General features: G+C 42.3%; 1 protein-coding gene across 7 annotated transcripts in view; it reads right to left on the bottom strand.

Annotated features, from left to right (window-relative positions):
* Positions 1-20,397, bottom strand: part of SIDT1 (SID1 transmembrane family member 1) — a 111,829-nt gene that overhangs the window by 63,281 nt on the left and 28,151 nt on the right. For 5 of the 7 annotated variants that reach the window (XR_003029370.2, XM_059875473.1, XM_015471024.3 and 2 more), the window contains exons 2-3: positions 6,544-6,665; positions 5,418-5,588 (exon numbers count right to left, since the gene is read on the bottom strand). The exons of 1 other annotated variant lie outside the window; for it this stretch is intronic. Coding sequence is in view for 4 of the 6 variants with exons in the window: in XM_059875473.1 (XP_059731456.1) it covers positions 5,418-5,588; positions 6,544-6,665 (293 nt within the window). In the remaining 2 variants the exon portion in view is untranslated. Of the gene's footprint in view, positions 1-300; positions 679-5,417; positions 5,589-6,543; positions 6,666-20,397 lie in introns of those variants that run through there. One more of the 7 variants, XM_059875500.1, reaches the window with a different exon arrangement.

Here is a 20,397-nt window from a genome sequence, read left to right as displayed (position 1 = left end):
AAATTCTGTCCTTTCTTCTCTTCTCTGGGACTTTGCTTCTACAAAAATCCAACTGTCCTATAAACTTTATTTGCCTTGCTTCTCCTTGGTTTATAAACATACTGTAGTCTCAACCATTTTCAACATAAATAACAAACAAATGCCCCCAACAAAGTTGTGCCCTTTCCCCTGGATTTCCCTCCTTCGACGTCATTCTGTATCGTCCCTCTCCTTCACAGACCAGCCTCATCACAGGGTGCTGTGCTCCCATCCCTCATTCACCCTTTCCTCTCCCCACTGCTGTCAGGGTTCTTTCCCTACCATCTCCCTGAGGTTGCCAGTCACCTCCTCTTGGCTAAATCCAGTGACTTAATCCCTAATGTTCTTTCCCTCTTTGTGACATTTGACACTGACTACCACACCTTCTGCCTTAGAACTTTGCCTCCCATGGGCTCTGTGACATCTGCTTTCCTGGGTTTTCTCTCATGCATCTGCCCATGCGGACTCAGCATCTTCTGAGAGTTCCTGTTTCTCAGAGCATCCCTTACATGAGGATCTGACCCACAGTCCTGTTTTTGATCTCATTTTCCTTAACCATATATATCTTCATTCATATATGTATAACCATATGTTATAATTGCCATAAAAATCTCATATATATGTATGTATGTATGTGTCTGCACACACACACACACACACACACACACACACACACATACACACAGTTGCTGCAACAATGCCAGAGAATCACAAGTCTCCACATTCAGCCCAGGGCTACTTCTAGAGCTCCACTCACTGAAGAGTGTTTCTCTGCTGGCTTCTGTACTTCACTGTCCCTCAAGGCATCTCAAACTCCATATATGATCAGAATGGAATGTAATCCTCTTTCCTTGACCCTTATCTGCCACGTCTGTCCATAAGCCTCATCTGACTTCTGATATCATTGTTGGAGTGATCTTGGATTCCCCTCCACAACTACCGCTCACTCTGTCTTACTGATTCTATTAGTATGAAGCACTGTCTTTGCTCAAGTAACATCCAATAAGAAAACAAACAAATAAACATGAAAAGCAATGTAAATCATTATGTACTCTACCCCAAATATCAAAGGGCGATTACATAGGATGACGCATAATAAAATGGTCTAAAAGCCTCTTCACTCATCCATTTCCTCAAAAATCTATTGCTATTTACAGCATAGTAGCTGTGCTAGCACACTGAAAACTCCCTCTCAAAACAGACTCAAGAGCCCACTTAGAAGGCTACAGGAGGGTTGAAGGATTCAAGTACTCATACAAGACTGTATTTTTTAAATTTAAATTTATTTTTTAATTGAAGGATAATTGCTTTGCAGAGTTTTGTTGTTTTTCGTCAAACATCAGCATGAATCAGTCGTAGGTATACATATGTCCCCTCCTTGTCTGATCATGCCACATGTAGTTTTTGGATTTGTAAATTGTCCCCATGTGTGTTATTTGACTCTTTTTCTCCATTACAACTTTGTTGCCGCCATAATATATTCAGGTCCTGATAACTTTTTTATTCCTCTCTATTCAGGTAAGTTTTCATTTGCCTATGTGCCTCTACCCCTGCCTCTCCAATTCGTCTTCCACATGGCTACTAAAATCATCTCAAAGATCAGATTCATTAGTGGCTTCCATAACCTGCAAGGTGAAGTCTAAACTCCTTGGTACAGAATAAAGATCTCAAAGAGCAAGGATGGGGTACTGCCTGCTTCTCCCCTTGTCTCCTGTAATTCTGCCTTGGGCACCACATGGCCCAGCCTTCCACGTGAAGCTTCTCTTTGGTGGGCGCTGTGTCGCTCAGCCCTCTCTCCTGAGCATTGTGCTGGTGTGCATTCGACACTCCGCTAGGTACTGCACTTCAAGTTCAGCATGAACTTATCATCTCTTCCTTCCCTCCTCAAAATTCTCATTTTCTCTTAGAGGCACTGCCATCTACAAGTTATATGGTCATCCTTGACTCTCCCATTTCCCTCACCCCAAATATTCAATCAAGCTTTGTCAACTTCACCTCCAAATTCTTCCAATCATCTCCATATTATTTATCTTGATCACAGCATCAGTCCTTTTAATTTCTCTGCCTCCAGTCTTGCCCCCTTCAAATCCATTCTCCACACACCTATGACAATTTAGACAACTGTCTAAATTTCTTAACGGCCCTTCCAAGCTCCTCCCACCCCAGGGTCAGGTGTCTGCCTGTTCCTGCAGCCTTCTGCTCTTCCCTGTCTGCAGCATCACACTCTGGCACACTGAACACCAGAGCAATGGTGTCTGGGAAAAGGAGTGAGGGAAAAATTGGTGTGTGTGTGTGTGTGTGTGCACGTGTGTGTGTGGAGACAGGTGCAGGAGAGTTAAGACAGCGAGGAGTAATGTTTTAAAGCATAATTTTATTTTTTAAGCTGGATTTAAATAAAGAAATGCTTCTTGGAATTGAGAAACATTTTTAGGTCAACAAAAATTCAGAAGGCAGTTTTAAAACAGAAAGTAGAAATAGCATGTTATAGTGGGAAGAACTCAGAACTGCAAGTCAGAGTCAAATCTAGTCTTGATGTTGCCCTTTCTCAGCTGTGTGAGTGTGTACAAATCACTTAACCTCTCTGGGCATCAGTTTGCTCATCTGTAAAAAATGAAATGAGTGAGTTCAATGCCCAAATGTCCTTCTATTCTTAAAATTTATAATTCGAGAAAAAAAATCCCAGGATATGTTTCATGTACCTTCTAGTCTGACACAGAAAAACATACAAGAGAAACTTCAATGTAAGGAAAGTTGAGTTAATTCTTCAGTGTTTCTCTCAATACCTAGAGTCCAGATGTCCCCAGACCTCAGCTCTTGCCTGATCCATCATTCTCTGGATTTCTGGGTTTCCAGCAATGCAGGATCCCTGGTTCTATCCCTGGGTCGGGAAGATCCCTTGGAGAAGGAAATGGCTAACCACTCCTGTATTCTTGTCTGGAGAATTCCATAGGCAGAGGAGCCTGGCAGGCTACCATCCATGGGGTTGCAAAGAGTTAGACACAACTGAATGACCTGGGACAATCCAGGGCCAGGGAGGAAGGGACACATAAATCTCAGTTCCATCTCTTCTCTGGCTTATTTTAGTCTCAGAGAAACTCTTGTAACTATGTACATTTTGAAACAGTCTTGAATGTTTGGTTGCTGAAGTCAAGTCACATTGTGAGAGGCAGAAACAAAAAACAATGTGAGAATAGATTCGCAGTTTCACTACATGTGAATCATTCATTAACACTCGCAGACTTGTGACCTTATGACTTCAGTTTCACAGAATCCAGTTCTCCAAAGCATCTAATTAGCCTTAGAGATACCAGCCCTAGGATTCAAGTACACTGCTACCAAGTGACAGTGACAGGTTAGACACACAGAGGCCAGTTAGTAGATGCAGGGCTTCTCTGAAGCTCAAAATGCCCTCTGTTCAAGCAATGTGTGCCACGTCCTTCAGATTATGAGCACGCATTCCCATACTGTTTAATATCACAAATAAATTTAAATATTAAAACAAGCACAAGAACCACATTTAGAAATTGCTTAAAGGTAGTTGTTCTCTAACTCTGGCTGCACGTTAGAATCACATGGAGAGTCTATTAAAAATATATACACTATAATGATCAAACTTCCCTCTTAGATACTGATATAATTGATATTTTTCTGCCTTTTTTGGGGGGTAGGTAGGTGGTTCTTTGCTCTTGAAATCATCACATCACTTTTTTTACTCTGCAGTTAATGGAGGGACTTGTAAAATGCTCTAACTACTTCTCCATCCTTCTGAACATTCATTAATCCATCTGTCCATCTATGTCCAGGTATATATACACCGTCACAGGGTACAGAGAAGACCAAGATAAATACCTGAGAAAATTGAAAGAGAGTTTTATAATAGAGCAGAACATTCTGATCAGAAAAATAAGCTGCAAAAATAAGTTTCTCTATAGCTAATAATGCGTTTTGCATTAAGGAATATCTCGTATAATATGATATACTATATCAACTTTCTTTTATTTAGTATCAGCATGATATTTCTTTTACTATCTTTTATTTACATTCATACATTCTTTTTTAAAGATTGTACTCTTGTAAGCAACATATAAATGGACTCACATATGCCAAGTAAGACTAATGGGATTTAGAAAACCCATCACATATGATATGTTGTTCATTTTCACTGGGTAAATATAAACATTAGTTCTCCTTCTGAGATTCTTCTGACTCTGTCCCAAAGTTCCAGTGAGAGGTCAGAGTTGTGATTGTTTTCTCAAGTAGTTTCTGGCCCTGAGGTCTCCTCATTTTTGCCTCAGAAAACCTATTCACTCCACTGAAATGGAGTCTGAACCTAAGCAGTGCTCAGACTTGTAGGCTCTAAGATCCTCAACCAGAAGAAGCCAGAGCCACAGAAGGATGGGTGATACCGGAGATGGCAACCAAAATCTTGCCAGTGTTTTCTTATTGATTTATAGAGGTTCTTTATGCATTCTGTATATGAGTCCTTTCTTACGTATGTTGGAAACATATGCTCCAGTCTATGGCTTGTCTTTCTGTTCTCTTAATGATACCTTTTGATGAGTACAAATGAAAATTTTAATATAAGCAGTTTGATGATATATTTTTAAAAGTTTCCTTAGAACACTGAAAAGGGAGGAAATGGTTTGAACCCTTGAGAACCCTTGAGCTTAGAGTAGGATGGGACAGGAAACTCCCTGAAGTTTTTGACCTTATTAAGGAATAACCTTAGCTTTTCTGTTTACCTTTTCACACAGATTTATGCAATATTTTACATGAGTAACCTCTGAGAGGGAACAGATGCTTTGGAGACAATGCCCTCCACTTTACTCCATGTCTAAGGTAAACAATTTGAGATGATGTATCCTGACTGATTTGGTTTCAAAAGACAGTAGTGCAAGGAGAAGGAGGAAGCAGTCATTAAGTTTTTTACACACAGGACAAAGCCACATAAAATATTATTTTCAGCCTGTATACATTCCTAACCAGAAAGAGAAAACTGGAATAGTAATAAGGACGAGAAAACCAGCTTAAGATCTTCCTTAAAACAAAACTAAAACTGCCTTCAGGAAGGTAGCACTGGTGAGGAACACAGAAGTACCCACCCTAGTGCTTGGACATCACTCTAGCTGGGATGGCAGACAGGAGGGGGTCTGCACAGACCCCCAGGAACGGATACGCCTGTCGGGTCCACCACTCTCCCCTCTGCCCCCCTGTTGCACAGATTAAGGCCCTGCTGCCCAGATGTGAGCAGGGGAGTTCCGAAGGTGCACAGACAATACGCCAAGTGGCTGACTTCCTTCTGGAGTGCTGATCTGGGAGGGAGGAAGCAGGGCCAAGCACGCACAGCACAGGAAGAGCAGACAGGCGAACACAGAAAGGCCACAAGGAGTCCTGCTTACTGCAGCTGGAAGTGCTTGAGCTTGGTAACCAGCAGTTTGTACTGGGCACCCAGGGGCGCCATGGATGCGACATCTACAAATATCAGTTGCTCCAGAGGTCCTGTTTCATTGGTTGCTTCGGAGGGGCAAAGGGTACGGCTCACTTCCTGGTAGTTGTAGCTCCTCTGGTATCTGCAGCAGCCAGGGGAGGGAAAACCAGAGAGAAGGAAAAGGACACTCAATGAACAAGCAGGGAAACAAACATTTCCTTTCAGTTCTCTCTGAATTTCTTTCCAGGTCCTTATATTTAAAACTTCATACTGGACCCACCGACAGTGATTTTTACAGCTAAAGTACTTGGCACAGAATTGTGTGACATTATAGCACAGATATGGGGACTGCTGAGGGCCGACCAGTTCACTTAGACTGTGTCTGCATCACATCACCCTCCTAATTCAATCAGAAAATTAATCAGATTTTGGAAGGGAAACTGTTCTGATAAAACAACCTGATTCCATTTTGCCACTCTTTAAGCCTTTGCTAAACAAATATAAAGAAAGCCCCAGAATCCGAGTCAAGGCATCAGAGTCAGTGTTTCAGTCCTCACATTCTTAGCCTCCAAGATGATCTCACACTGTGCTCTGTGCCCATGTCTGCATGCTTTCTGGTTTGTCCCTGCTAGTGCTCTAGTGTCCTATAGTGTCCCCTGCGAAAATAGAAACTCCATGAGGAAGAGACTTCATTGTTGTTTTCCACCACTGTATCCCCAGCATCGATCATTTAGTAATGCTCAATAAATATTATGGGATAAAGAAAGCACACTCGGTGAACACTGTGAAGAATGGGAGCTGTTACTCACTTAAGGTGACTGCAAGGCCTAGCCGTGTCCTCCATGGATGACCCACTAACCAACCAAGACATTCTTCAGGTGCTACAATTCTAGGTTCTTATCAGAGATTATCAAAGAGGAAAGAAGCTGGACAGAGCTGAACCGGTCAGGGCAGGTAGCATGTCACCTGTTTGCACTCAGCATGCATACTATGTCAACGAGTCGAACATCTGATTTCTCTAGGGAAAAGAGCAGTTGAAGTCTAGGATGTTGAAGGAAAACAAATGTAATGACACTGTCAAGGCAAGATCCACTTACAGTCCTTGGAAGAGCAGAGGAACTTGCCAGGACAGCACCTCTTTCTGCTGGCGAACCACGACCAGGACCGGGTAGTCGAGGTTTTCGGAGGAGCTGTTCACGTACACCCGCACGGCAGTCACCTACGAGCAGGGCAGAGACACAGCAAACACAGATCACACGTGCACAGACATGTACATCATAGCTGCCACCAGAAGCTCTGAAAAACTGCAGTTCCTACGTTTGCTTCTGACCATAACCCACTCCAGTATTCTTGTCTGGAGAATCCCATGGACAGAGGGGTCTGGCGGGCTACAGTCCATGGGGTCACAGACAGTTGGACATGACTGAGCGACTAACACTTTCACTTTTCACTTTCATAGATACTCCAAATATCCCAGCTGTCTTCTCATTGATATTGTAACCACAGTCAGTTTCAATACTGCTGCACAATCCCCAGGGGAGATTAGAAAACAAACTGATGCCTGGGTCCAACCCTCAAAATTTTGATTTAAGGCATTTTGGGTGAAGCCAAATTATGGAGGTGTCGAATGGCAGGCTGAGGAGTTTGAATTGGGCAGTCAACACAAGATTAGGAGAATAAGCCCAGAACAGAAAAAGAAAGATGTCAGTGTGCTTCTCTTCTTATCTGAATATAAATGGTAAATATACAAATATCTTTAAAAAGAAAAAAAGACCTACAAGTGCCTCAACTGCTTACAAACTTTAACTTTGGCTTGTAAAATCATTCTGTGCTTTCAACCAAATGTTATTATGTTTTGTTAAAGCCTAGCAGTGGCCACAGGACTGGAAAAGGTCGGTTTTCATTCCAATCCCAAAGAAAGGCAATGCCAAAGAATGCTCAAACTACCGCACAATTGCACTCATCTCACACGCTAGTAAAGTAATGCTCAAAATTCTTCAAGCCAGGCTTCAGCAATACATGAACCGTGAACTTCCAGATGTTCAAGCTGGTTTTAGAAAAGGCAGAGGAACCAGAGATCAAATTGCCAACATCCGCTGGATCATCGAAAAAGCAAGAGTTCCAGAAAAACATCTATTTCTGCTTGATTGACTATGCCAAAGCCTTTGACTGTGTGGATCACAATAAACTGTGGAAAATTCTGACAGAGATGGGAATACCAGACCACCTGACCTTCCTCTTGAGAAACCTATATGCAGGTCAGGAAGCAACAGTTAGAACTGGACATGGAACAACAGACTGGTTCCAAATAGGACAAGGAGTACGTCAAGGCTGTATACTGTCACCCTGCTTATTTAATTTATATGCAGAGTACATCATGAGAAACGCTGGGCTGGAAGAAACACAAGCTGGAATCAAGATTGCTGGGAGAAATATCAATAACCTCAGATATGCAGATGACACCACCCTTATGGCAGAAAGTGAAGAGGAACTAAAAAGCGTCTTGATGAAAGCAAAAGAGGAGAGTGAAAAAGTTGGCTTAAAGCTCAAATTCAGAAAACGAAGATCATGGCATCTGTTCCCATCACTTCATGGGAAATAGATGGGGAAACAGTGGAAACAGTGTCAGACTTTATTTTCTTGGGCTCCCAAATCACTGCAGATGGTGACTGCAGCCATGAAATTAAAAGACGCTTACTCCTTGGAAGGAAAGTTATGACCAACCTAGATAGCATATTCAAAAGCAGAGACATTACTTTGCCAACAAAGGTCCATCTAGTCAAGGCTGTGGTTTTTCCAGTAGTCATGTATGGATGTGAGAGTTGGACTGTGAAGAAAGCTGAGCGCCAAAGAATTGATGCTTTTGAACTGTGGTGCTGGAGAAGACTCTTGAGAGTCCCTTGGACTGCAAGGAGATCCAACCAGTCCCTTCTAAAGGAGATCAGTCCTGGGATTTCTTTGGAAGGAATGATGCTAAAGCTGAAACTCCAGTACTTTGGCCACCTGATGTGAAGAACTGACTCATTGGAAAAGACTGATGCTGGGAGGGATTGGGGGCAGGAGGAGAAGGGGACGACAGAGGATGAGATGGCTGGATGGCATCACCGACTTGGTGGACATAAGTTTGAGTGAACTCTGGGAGTTGGTGACAGACAGGGAGGCCTGGCGTGCTGCGATTCATGGGGTCGCAAAGAGTCGGACACGACTGAGCAACTGAACTGAACTGAACTGAGCAGATGGCCTGATGTTCCCCTAGCCACATATATGATACGGGCTGAAGAGTCTTCTCTTTGCCCTTATCCAAGGTTCAATCAATCCCTAAATGCTTTTTTAAACTAGCTGCTCCTTTGTTCCCTAGTGGTTCAGACAGTAAAGAATCTGCCTGCAATGGGGAAGACCTGAGTTCAATCCCTGGATGGGGAAGATTCCCTGGAGAAGGAAGTGGCAACCCACTCTAGTATTCTTGCCTGGGAAATCCCATGGACAGAGGAGCCTGGAGGGCTATATAGTCCATGGGATCGCAAAGAGTCAGACTAACACAAACAGAAGGATAGTTTTAAAAAACTATCATCGTTGTTTAAAAGATAGGACATTGTATGATGCCCCTGGATCTAGATGGTTCTAATGTTTTCACTTTTTATAATATTTATACTATAGACAGTAGAAAAAAGGCAAAGTAAGAAAAAGTTGATCTTTCATATGAGATGTTTTCTCCCTAATGTATTTAAGCCTTGAAAGTGAAAGTGAATTCTCTCAGTCGTGTCCGACTCTTTGCTACCCCATGGACTGTAGCCTACCAGGCTCCTCCGTGCATGGAATTCTCCAGGCAAGAGTACTGAAGTGGGTTGCCATTTCCTTCTCCCGGGGAACTTTCTGACCCAGGGATTGAACCCAGCTCTCCCGCATTGCAGGCACATGCTTTACCATCTGAGTCAGCAGTGAAGTCCATTTAAGCCTTAGTGTTCTCTTGAAAAGTAGGGGAAAGAAATGAAACAAGGAAGCCTTGCAGTGAAACCCTGAAGATCTATGACCTGTTCAAAATGGAAATTGAGAGCCAACAGGATATCATGGGTATCATAGATTATTACTATTTGGGTCTCATATATCATCCTTGATGAAGCCAGTTTTGCTTTTTAATGTTAACAACAGTCCAAGATTAATTTATTAATTAGATAAGAAAGCTTGCTCACAAAGGGAGTGTTTTCTTGTGCCCACATGCTACATGTTTCCATGGAAATTATGCTGCAGCTGATCACTGCCAACACCATGTCTCTAATGCAGACTTCTTTCCTAAGCTCTGGATGTTCCACAGGCACAGAGACAAACTGTCTGAGTGGAACCTGTCACTTCCTTCACTCCTAACTTTAATATCTTCTGAATTTCCTTGCTTTTTTTTGGAGGAGTGAGGGGGTTGCTGCATTGCAGCATGTGGAACTTCCCTGACCAGAAATCAAGCTCATGCCCCCTGCAGTGGATGTGCTGAGTCTTAAATACTGGACCATCAGGGAAATTCTGAATTTCCTTGCTTGTTAAATGAACCACACAGCCATTCTGAGCCTGAGTCATCCCTGATTCCTACTTCTGTAGCATTCTCCATCAGTAGGTCATCAAGTTCTACCACTTCTACCAACTTCATAGTGTCCATACCCAGATCCTCCCCTCTCCCATCCATGACACCCGCCTGGTCCAGTCCTTGACCCTCACTGATGGTGCCTTATCTAGCCTTCTTATCCCCAGGGCTATACCCCCTCAGATGCCAATTTCAGCTTGGCATTATCCTTGCTTACCAGGCCTTTAGTGGATCTGAGAATTTTCAGATTTACTTCCAAAAGAATGAGAACAGTATTTTTATGACAAGATAGAACCGAATAATGAATACTCATGTACTTATCACCCAGCTTTTGTTGTTACTGTTCAGTCACTGAGTTGTGTCTGACTCTTATCCAGCTTTAATAATTATTTTTAAAAGTATACCATTTAATTTTGTTTACACCTTTTCATTCCAATCCCAAAGAAAGGCAATGCCAAAGAATGTTCAGACTACCCCACAATTGCACTCATCTCACACGCTAGCAAAGTAATGCTCAAAATTCTCCAAGCCAGGCTTCAGCAATACTTGAACTGTGAACTTTCAGATGTTCAAGCTGTTTTTAGAAAACACTGTGTGGATCACAACAAACTGTGGAAAATTCTTAAAGATATGGGAATTTCAGACCACCTGACCTGTCTCCTGAGAAGTCTATATGCAGGTCAAGAAGCAACAGTTAGACCTGGACATGGAACAACTGACTGGTTCCAAATCTGGAAAGGAGTACGTCAAGGCTGTACATTGTCACCCTGCTTATTTAACTTATATGCAGAGTACATCATGAGAAATGCTGGGCTGGATGAAGCACAAGCTGGAATCAAGATTGCCAGGAGAAATATCAATAACCTCAGATATGCAGATGACACCACCCTTATGGCAGAAAATGAAGAAGAACTAAAGAGCCTCTTGATGAAAGTCAAAGAGGAGAGTGAAAAAATTGGCTTAAAACTCAATATTCAGAAAACTAAGATCATGGCATCTGGTCCCATCACTTCATGGCAAATAAATGGAGAAACAGTGGAAACAGTGAAATTTTATTTTTTGCGGCTCCAAATCTGCAGCCATGAAATTAAAAGACACTTGCTCCTTGGAAGAAAAGTTATGACCAACCTAGACAGCATATTAAAAAGCAGAGACATTACTTTGCCAACAAAGGTATGTCCGGTCAAAGCTATGGTTTTTCCAGTAGTCATGTATGAATGTGAGAGTTGGACTATAAAGAAAGCTGAATGCCAAAGAACTGATGCTTTTGAACTGTGGTGTTGGAGAAGACTCTTGAGAGTCCCTTGGACTACAAGGAGATCCAACCAGTCAATCCTAAAGGAAATCAGTCCTGAATATTCATTGGAAGGATTGATGCTGAAGCTGAAACTCCAATACTTTGGCCACCTGATATGAAGAACTGACTCACTTGAAAAGACCCTGATGCTGGTAAAGATTGAAGGCAGGAGGAGAAGGGGATCACAGAGGATGAGATGGTTGGATGGCATCACCAACTCAATGGACATGAGTTTGAGTAAGCTCCGGGAGTTGGTAATGGACAGAGAAGTTTGGTGTGCTGCAGTCCATGGGGTCACAAAGAGTGGGACATGACTGAATGACTGAACTGAACTCCATTTCCCATACACATCTTTTTTTTGATTATTTTAAATACCAAAGATGATACCATTTCATCTGTAAATATTTCAATCCATATGTCTAAGAGATAAGGCCTCCTCTTTTTAATATAACATATTACCATTATCATACTTAATAAAATTAATGATAATTTCAAAAATTATCCAATACCAACACAGGGATTCCCTAATAGCTCAGTTGGTAAAGAATCTGCCTGCAAAGCAGGAGACCCTGGTTCAATTCCTGGGTCTCGAAGATCCACTGGAGAAGGGACAGGGTACCCACTCCAGTATTCTTGGGCTTTCCTTGTGGCTCAGCTGGTAAAGAATCCGCCTGCAATGCAAGAGACCTGGGTTCAGTACCTGGGTTGGGAAAATCCCCTGGAGAAGGGAAAGGCTACCTACTCCAGTATTGAGGCCTGGAGAATTTCATGGACTGTAAAGTCCATGGGGTCACAAAGAGTTGGACATGATTAAGTGACTTCAGAAGAGCACAGTGTTTGAATTTCTTCATTTATTTAAAAATTGTCTTTTTCAGTATTAAAAAAATTTTGAGTACAAACAAGATCCATATATTTCATTTGGTTGATAAGTATTTTGAATCTCTTTTAATCTAAAGGCAACACTCCCCACCGCAACACTCTTTTGGCATTTATTTGTTGAAGAAAGCTGCTCACCAAGCAGTACAAACCTGATACACTCATACTCTGGATTTTGTTGGTTGCACCTTTTGGTGTCGTTAAACAGGTTCTTTTATCCCTTGTATTTTTTATAGGCTGGCAGTTAGGCTTGATTAGATTCATGTAACTTCATCTCTCAGTCTTCAACCTTGGAGTTTGAATTAGAGTCCAGAAAGTTTTCACCACTCCAGGTTGCTGAAGCCTGTGTTTTCTTCTAGTACTTTATGATATCATATTATTAATACTTAAATCTCTATCCTTTTGTGATTAACACTAGTATATGATATGAGGAATGATTTTAATTTTGTCTTTTTTTTTTTTCAATATGGCTCTCCAGTTATCCCAACACTACCTATTAACAAGTTCATCTTTTCTGCACTGATTTGAATCACTCAGGACTTTTCTTAATCACTGTCTTGTTCTCTAGTTTATTTGCCTGGTAGTCCCTCACATGCCTAATTCCTTGCTGTTTCTCAAAAGGGCTATGTCTCCGATATCTGCCCTTTTAATTTCTTTTTTTTTTAATTTAGTTGTTTTAATTGGAGGCTAATTACTTTACAATGGCCTTTTAATTTCATTCTTATCCCTAATGTCCTCTTTGGGCAAGTCTTCCTTGATATTTCTCTATCCCATCCAATAAACAGATGTCCCTCTCTTGGAGGGGGCTGTGTTGCCTTTGATTACCTCAATACAGCATGTTAATACCACTGTAAAATAATAGAAAAAAATGTGGCCTTTGCCCCCAGTTCCTGAAACAGATTTCCAAAAACCCTTGTAATTTCCTAAGTGATAAAGTCCTGGGTGTTCATTGGAAGGACTGATACTAAAGCTGAAACTACAATACTTTGGCCACCTCATGCGAAGAGCTGACTCATTGGAAAAGACCCTGATGCTGGGAGGGATTGAGGGCAGGAGGAGAAGGGGACGACAGAGGATGAGATGGCTGGATGGCATCACTGACTCGATGGACATGAGTTTGAGTGAACTCCGGGAGTTGGTGATGGACAGGGAGGCCTGGCGTGCTGTGCTTCATGGGGTCGCAAAGAGTCGGACACGACTTGAGCGACTGAACTGAACTGAACTGAAGAGCACTAGTAGCATCTTTTGTTCTAATATTTGGTCTTGTTTCTGGCTCCTGACAGAGCTCCTAAATCCCTTGGAATTTCCTAGGTGATAAGCGTTTCTTTCGTTCTAATGAAGAGATTCTAGGTGGGCTTCTGGATAACTTCAGAATGGGAGCTGGTTACCCAAAAGACCTAGCCATGATTAGAAGCTCGGAACTTTCAGCTCTGCCTCCATCATCCAGGAAGTGGAGGGGAATGGAGATTGAGTTAATAATTGGTCATTCCTATGGATGAAGCCTCCATAAAAATTCCTACGATACAGGTGTGGAGAATTTCCAGGTTGGTGAATGCATCCAATACCAGGAAGGTGGAGAACTCCAACTCCATGGGAACAGAAGCTTCTGTGCTCAGGACACTTCTGGACTTTATCCTATGCACCTCTTCCATATTGCTCATCTTAAATTAAAAGTGAAAGTGTTAATTGCTCAGTCATGTCTGACTCTTTGCGACCCTGTGGGCTGTAGCCTGCCAGGCTCCTCTGCCCTTGGGATTCTCCAGGCAAGAGTTCTGGAGTGGGTTGCCATTTCCTACTCCAGGGGATCCTTTTTATAATAAACAAGTAATCTAGTAAATTAACTGTATTTCTTCTGTGAGCTGCTTAGCAAATTAATCAAACCTGGTGGGGGAGGGGTGTCACAGCAACCTCTGATTAACAGCTGGTTGGTCAGCGCACGGGTAACAATCTAGACTTGTGATCGGCATCTGAAGTGGGAGGTGGGTGGTCTCGTGGGACTGAGCCCTTAACCTATGGGATCTGATGCAGACCTTAGGTAGATCCTGTCGGAACTGAAATGAATCATAGGACACACAGCTGCTTGATGTGTGTAAGATCCACACATCTGATGTTGGAAATATTGGGTGAATAGAAGAAAACAGAAGTTAGCTTTTCCTATAGACAACCCCAAATCATTTGTTTTTTAATGTAGTCAAATTGACTCCTTTCTTGGCCATTTCTCCCATAACTTTTTAAAATTGAGACATAGATCAGATCAGATCAGATCAGATCAGTCGCTCAGTCGTGTCTGACTCTTTGTGACCCCATGAATCACAGCACGCCAGGCCTCCCTGTCCATCACCAACTCCCGGAGTTCACTGAGACTCAGGTCCATCGAGTCAGTGATGCCATCCAGCCATCTCATCCTCTGTCGTCCCCTTCTCCTCCTGCCTCCAATTCCTCTCAGCATCAGAATCTTTTTCAATGAGTCAACTCTTCGCATCAGGTGGCCAAAGGACTGGAGTTTCAGCTTTAGCATCAGTCCTTGCAAAGAAATCCCAGGGCTGATCTCCTTCAGCATGGACTGGTTGGATCTCCTTGCAGTGCAAGGGACTCTCAAGAGTCTTCCCCAACACCACAGTTCCAAAGCATCAATTCTTCGACGCTCAGCCTTCTTCACAGTCCAACTCTCACATCCATACGTGACCATAGATAACACCACACAAATCACTCTTAAAAGTATAAAATTCAGTAGTTTTAGTGTATTCACAGAGCTCTGCAACTATCACCACTACCTAACTCCAGAATACTTTATTGCCCCAATAAAGAAGCCCCGTGCCCATTAGTAGTCACTCCTCATTCCCTCCTTCCCACAATGCCTCGTAACCAATAATTTAATTTCTGTCTCTGGGGATTTGCCTATTTCACGTAGGTGATTTCCTTTTCCATATATTATGAAATAATATGTATGCTTTCTTGTGTGTGGCTCATTTCAGTTAGCATAATGTTTTCAAGGTTCTTCCATGTTGCAGTATGTGTCTACGTGTCAATATTTCATTTCTGTCTATTGCTCAGTAATATTCCAATGGCACGAATAAAGCACATTTGTTTATTCTTCAGTTGATGGAAATTTTGGTTGTTTCTACTTTGGGGCTATGAACATCTGTAAAGAAGTTCTTGTGTAAACAAGTGTTTTCAGTTCTTTTGAGTGCATCCCTAAGAGTATAATTTCTGGGTGACATGGAAACCCTTAAAACATTTTACTTTTTTTTGTTTTTAATTTTTGACTGTACTGGGTCTTCATTGCTGCATGCGGGCTTTCTCTAGTTGCAGCGAGCCAGGGATACTCTGGCTGTGGTGCGTGGGCTTCTCACTGCAATGGCTTCTCTTGTTGTGGATCCCCGGCTCTAGGGCATGCAGGCTTCAGTAGTTGTCGCACTCAGGCTTAGTTGCCCCATAGCATACGGGATCCTCCAGGACTAGGAATCAAACCCATGTCCCCTGCATTGGCAAGAGGATTCTTAACCACTGGACCATCATGGAAGTCCTCCTATGTTTAACTTTTTGAGGAACTGCCAAACTGTCTTCCAAAGAGGTGCATCATTATACATTCTAGCAATTTACATAATCAGCAATGTAAAAGTTTCAACTTTCTCCACACCGTTGTCAACACTAACTACCGTCTGTCTTCTAGATAATACTTAATCTTAAAGGGTATGAAGTGGTATCTCACTGTGGATGTGGACCTCCCAATACTCAGTTGATTTAGCTTGCCTGCCTGACTCTTCTGGGAAGCTGAAAACATCATCTTTGGCATCTCTGGTGCTGGCACAATGAGTTAGCTTAGAAGCAGGCTCATTTTTCAGGTTCAAAAACCAACACCAGCATTACCCACAGCACATATGCTTAGAGCACACTTTTGCCTGGCTTAAATCTATAGAAGTCAGAACCAAGGTAAAAGCCTAAGGAAAGCTGTGAACAAGCCAGCTTTATCTTTAGCTTGTCTGCTTCCCTTTTCACTACCTAGGCTGCAGACTCCTCCTCCCTTCTTATGTACTTAATGCCAGAAGGATTTCCCTCCTTTGTTTTTCTCCAAACGTCACTCTAAGGCAGTAGTTCCCAAATTTTAGTGTGCTTTTTAGCATTCAAATCTCTCAAACCCAACACTCAACATTTCTGATTCAGCAGATCAGGAATAGAACTTTAAAATAATGTGTTTTAACAGAATGCAGGGAGATTCTGATGCACATGAATTGGAGCCCACACTTTGGGAAGTACTGTTCCAATGGAACCATCTAGTGGATGGCCCCATTTGTCAACACCTTGCCAGTTGCCCTTGTGGGCTTCCCTGATGGCTTGGTTGGTAAAGAATCCGCCCGCAATGAGGGAGACTTAGGTTCAATCCCTGGGTTGGGAAGACCCACTGGAGAAGGGAAAAGCTACCCATTCCAGTATTCTGGCCTGGAGAATTCCATGGATTGTATAGTCCATGGGGTTGCAAAGAGTTAGGCACAACTGAGTGGCTTTCACTATCACACTTTCACAAGGTGCACAATCATGAGATCACCAGTGTCACTAGCATGTCTGGAAGCTAGTGTGTCTGGTGGGGCCAGCTGGAAAGAGGTCTGCTTGAAGAGGAGCAGAGCAGATGAATTACTGCCATGGTTACTCTAATCCACTCTTTATCTCCACACTCTTTCATTCCTAGTCTGGCTCTCATAATCCACTTACCTTTTTATTTTTGAATAATGATCTTACTAATTATGATTTAAAAACCTCAGAAGAGACACAGATACAAAGAACAGACTTTTGGACTCGGTGGGAGAAGGCAAGGGTGGGACAATTTGAGAGAATAGCATTGAAACATGTATATTACCATATGTGAAATAGATTGCCAGTCCAAGTTTGATGCATGAAACAGGGCACTCAAAGTCAGTACACTGGGACAAGCCAGAGGGATGGGATGGGGAGGGAGGTGGGAGGGGTTTTGGGGATGGGGGACACATGTACACCTGTGGCTGATTCATGTCAATGTATGGCAAAAACCACCACAATATTGTAAAGTAATTAGCCTCCAATTAAAATAAATAAAATAAATAAATTTTGTTAATAAAGTAAAAAAAATTAAATTTTTAAAAAAGCCACTGTGTTGGCTTCCCCAATAGCTTAGTTGGTAAAGAATCTGCCTGCAATGTAGGAGACCCTCGTTCGATCCCTAGGTTGGGAAGATTCTCTGGAGAAGGGATAGACTACCCACTCCAGTACTCTGGCCGAGAGAATTCCCTGGACTGTGTAGTCCATGGGGTTGCAAAGAGTCAAACATGACTGAGTGACTTTCACTTTCACCTGTTTAGGCTTCGCTGGTGGCTCAGACGGTAAAGCGTCTGCCCGCAATGTGGGAGACCTGGGTTTGATTCCTGGGTTGGGAAGATACCCTGGAGAAGAAAATGGCAACCCACTCCAGTATTCTTGCCTGGAAAATTCCATGGACGGAGGAGCCTGGTAGGCTACAGTCCATGGGGTTGCAAAGAGTCAGACACGACTGAGCCACTTCGCTTATATTCAGTAGACACACAACACTGTAATTATCCTTCAATTAAAAATTAAAAAAAAAAAACCAAACCTCAGAGATACTGGCATAATAAATTGCAAAAAAATATATTAGAGTAAGAGGTAGAAAACACTGGGAAGTTTTTCAAGATGAGCAGATAATGTACCCCTCCCGCAGGAAAGGATTAAAAGTCCTGTTCAGATGTTGCTTTTCCAGAGGCCAATATTCAATTGAGAAAGTTAGATTATCTTTGCAGCAATGAAGCAAGCCATGTAAAGGCAAAACTAAATGAAGGTTTGAATTCATAACAGACTCTGATACCTTGTAAAAGACCACTCTTAAGACCCAAGATTTCCCCTTCTGTTGCTGCTTCCTGTTGTCATGACAACAAAAGCACTTTTATATATATAACTTGTTAACTATGTTTACTACAAGTAGGGAATTGCATTATAACTATGAGGGAAGAAGTATTGAAGTATTCCCATCTCTAATATATAGATCACAATTATGAAAGGTCTTAAAGTTTAGAGAGTCCCTTTTTAATCCTTTAGAACATGTCAGTAGGGAAAAGTTCAAAATTGCAAATAATGCAGCTCTGTTGCAGAAAGAGGGTAAAAGTGAGTTTAATTCAAGATCTAGTTTGGTTTTGCTAAAATAATGAGACTTTATTGGAACATGAGATTAAAAATTAGAAATTCAGTTCAGTTCAGTTCAGTTGCTCATGTCTGACTCTGCAACCCCATGAACCGTAGCACACCAGGTCTCCTTGTCCATCACCAACTCCTGGAGTCCACCCAAACCCATGTCCATTGAGTTGTGATGCCATCCAACCATCTCATCCTCTGCCATCCCGTTCTCCTCCTGCCCCCAATCTTTTCCAGCATCAAGGTCTTTTCAAATGAGTCATCAGGTGTCCAAAGTATTGGAGTTTCAGCTTCAACATCAGTCCTTCCAATGAACACCCAGGACTGATCACCTTTAGGATGGACTGGTTGGGTCTCCTTGCAGTCCACATGAGATAAAAATCAGAAATTACTGGTTTCCATTATTAGGGCTTCCCAGGTGGCACAGTGGTAAAGAATCCGCTTGCCAATGCAGCAGATGCAGGTTTGATCCCTGGATTGGGAAGATCCTCAGGAGGAGGAAATGGCAATCCGCTCCAGTATTCTTGCCTGGGAAATCCCATGGACGGAGGAACCTGGTGGACTACAGTTCATGGGGTTGCAAAGAATCGGACACTACCGAGCACACACACAATTATTAGGCATACCATTGTTTTATGATGTGATCTTGAAAAACTGATTCTACATGTAAAGTAGCTACAATAATATTCATTAATGGTTCCTCTTCCTCATGTTACAAACATCACAGAACAAATTTTTTACAAACAAATAGAAATGATTTGGTAACTGTTTTAATAACTTATGTTCATTGGGTGTATACTGTCCTTCTATCCCTACTTTATTCCTTCCTCCCTCTCTCCCTGCCTTCTCTGTTTCCATCCTTTCTTCCTACCTGCCCATGCTCCCTCCATCATTCATCAAACATTCACTAAATCAGGAGCTATGGGAGGTACTAAGGATATACTACAGGCAACCCTGTCCTTGTGTAGCTCATGATCTAGTCACAGAGACAGATGGTGTTATTATCAAAACCATAATGTGATGGTGTTATAGTAGCAACATGAGCGGTGCTGTGAGCACCCAGAGGACAAAGTGGCTACCCATGTGGAGGAGTTAGAGTGAAAAACACAGAAGCTAGTCAGTCACTTACCAAGTTATAGTGAAGTGGAGACTGTTCACATAGGTCCTGCTGTTGCCTGGCTGGTGCACATAACCTGGACTGATAGTGTTAGAGAAACTTACATCTGGGAAGGTACTCAGAAAGATCATCTAGTCCAAAGGTTCCATTTACAGAAGAGGAGCCAGAGACTATTTTTTTGGGCTCCAAAATCACTGCAGATGGTGACTGCAGCCATGAAATTAAAAGACACTTGGTCCTTGGAAGAAAAGTTATGACCAGCCTAGACAGCATATTAGAAAGCAGAGACATTACTTTGCCAACAAAGGTCTGTCTAGTCAAAGCTAAGATTTTTCCTGTAGTCATGTATGGATGTGAGAGTTGGACTATAAAGAAAGTTGAGCGCTGAAGAATTGATTCTTTTGAACTGTAGTGTTGGAGAAGACTCTTGAGAGTCCCTTGGACTGCAAGGAGATCCAACTAGTCCATCCTAAAGGAAATCATGCCTGAATACTCATTGGAAGGACTGATGCTGAAGGTGAAACTCCAATACTTTGCGAATAACTGACTCATTTGAAAAAACCCTGATGCTAGGAAAGATTGAAGGCAGGAGGAGAAGGGGACAACAGAGGTTGTATGGCATCACCAACTCCACGGATATGGGTTTGGGTGGACTCCGGCAGTTGGTGATGAACAGGGAGGCCTGGCGTGCTGCGTTTCACAGGGTCACAAAGAGTTGGACATGACTGAGCAACTGAACTGAACAGACAAAGCATCAGTATCTTGAATATATAAAGAAACCTGAAAACTCATAGAAAAACACAGTAACCCAGTGAAAAAAAATGGGTAAAGAATATAAACATCAACTGAAGAGAAGAATGACCAAAGAACATGTGGAAAGATGGGAATACTTTATACTCATCAGATAGGTAAAGACA

Source organism: Bos taurus, chromosome 1, assembly GCF_002263795.3.
Source record: "Bos taurus isolate L1 Dominette 01449 registration number 42190680 breed Hereford chromosome 1, ARS-UCD2.0, whole genome shotgun sequence".
In the NCBI taxonomy this organism is placed as follows: domain Eukaryota; kingdom Metazoa; phylum Chordata; class Mammalia; order Artiodactyla; family Bovidae; genus Bos; species Bos taurus.
This window is presented reverse-complemented; position numbering and strand designations above follow the sequence as displayed.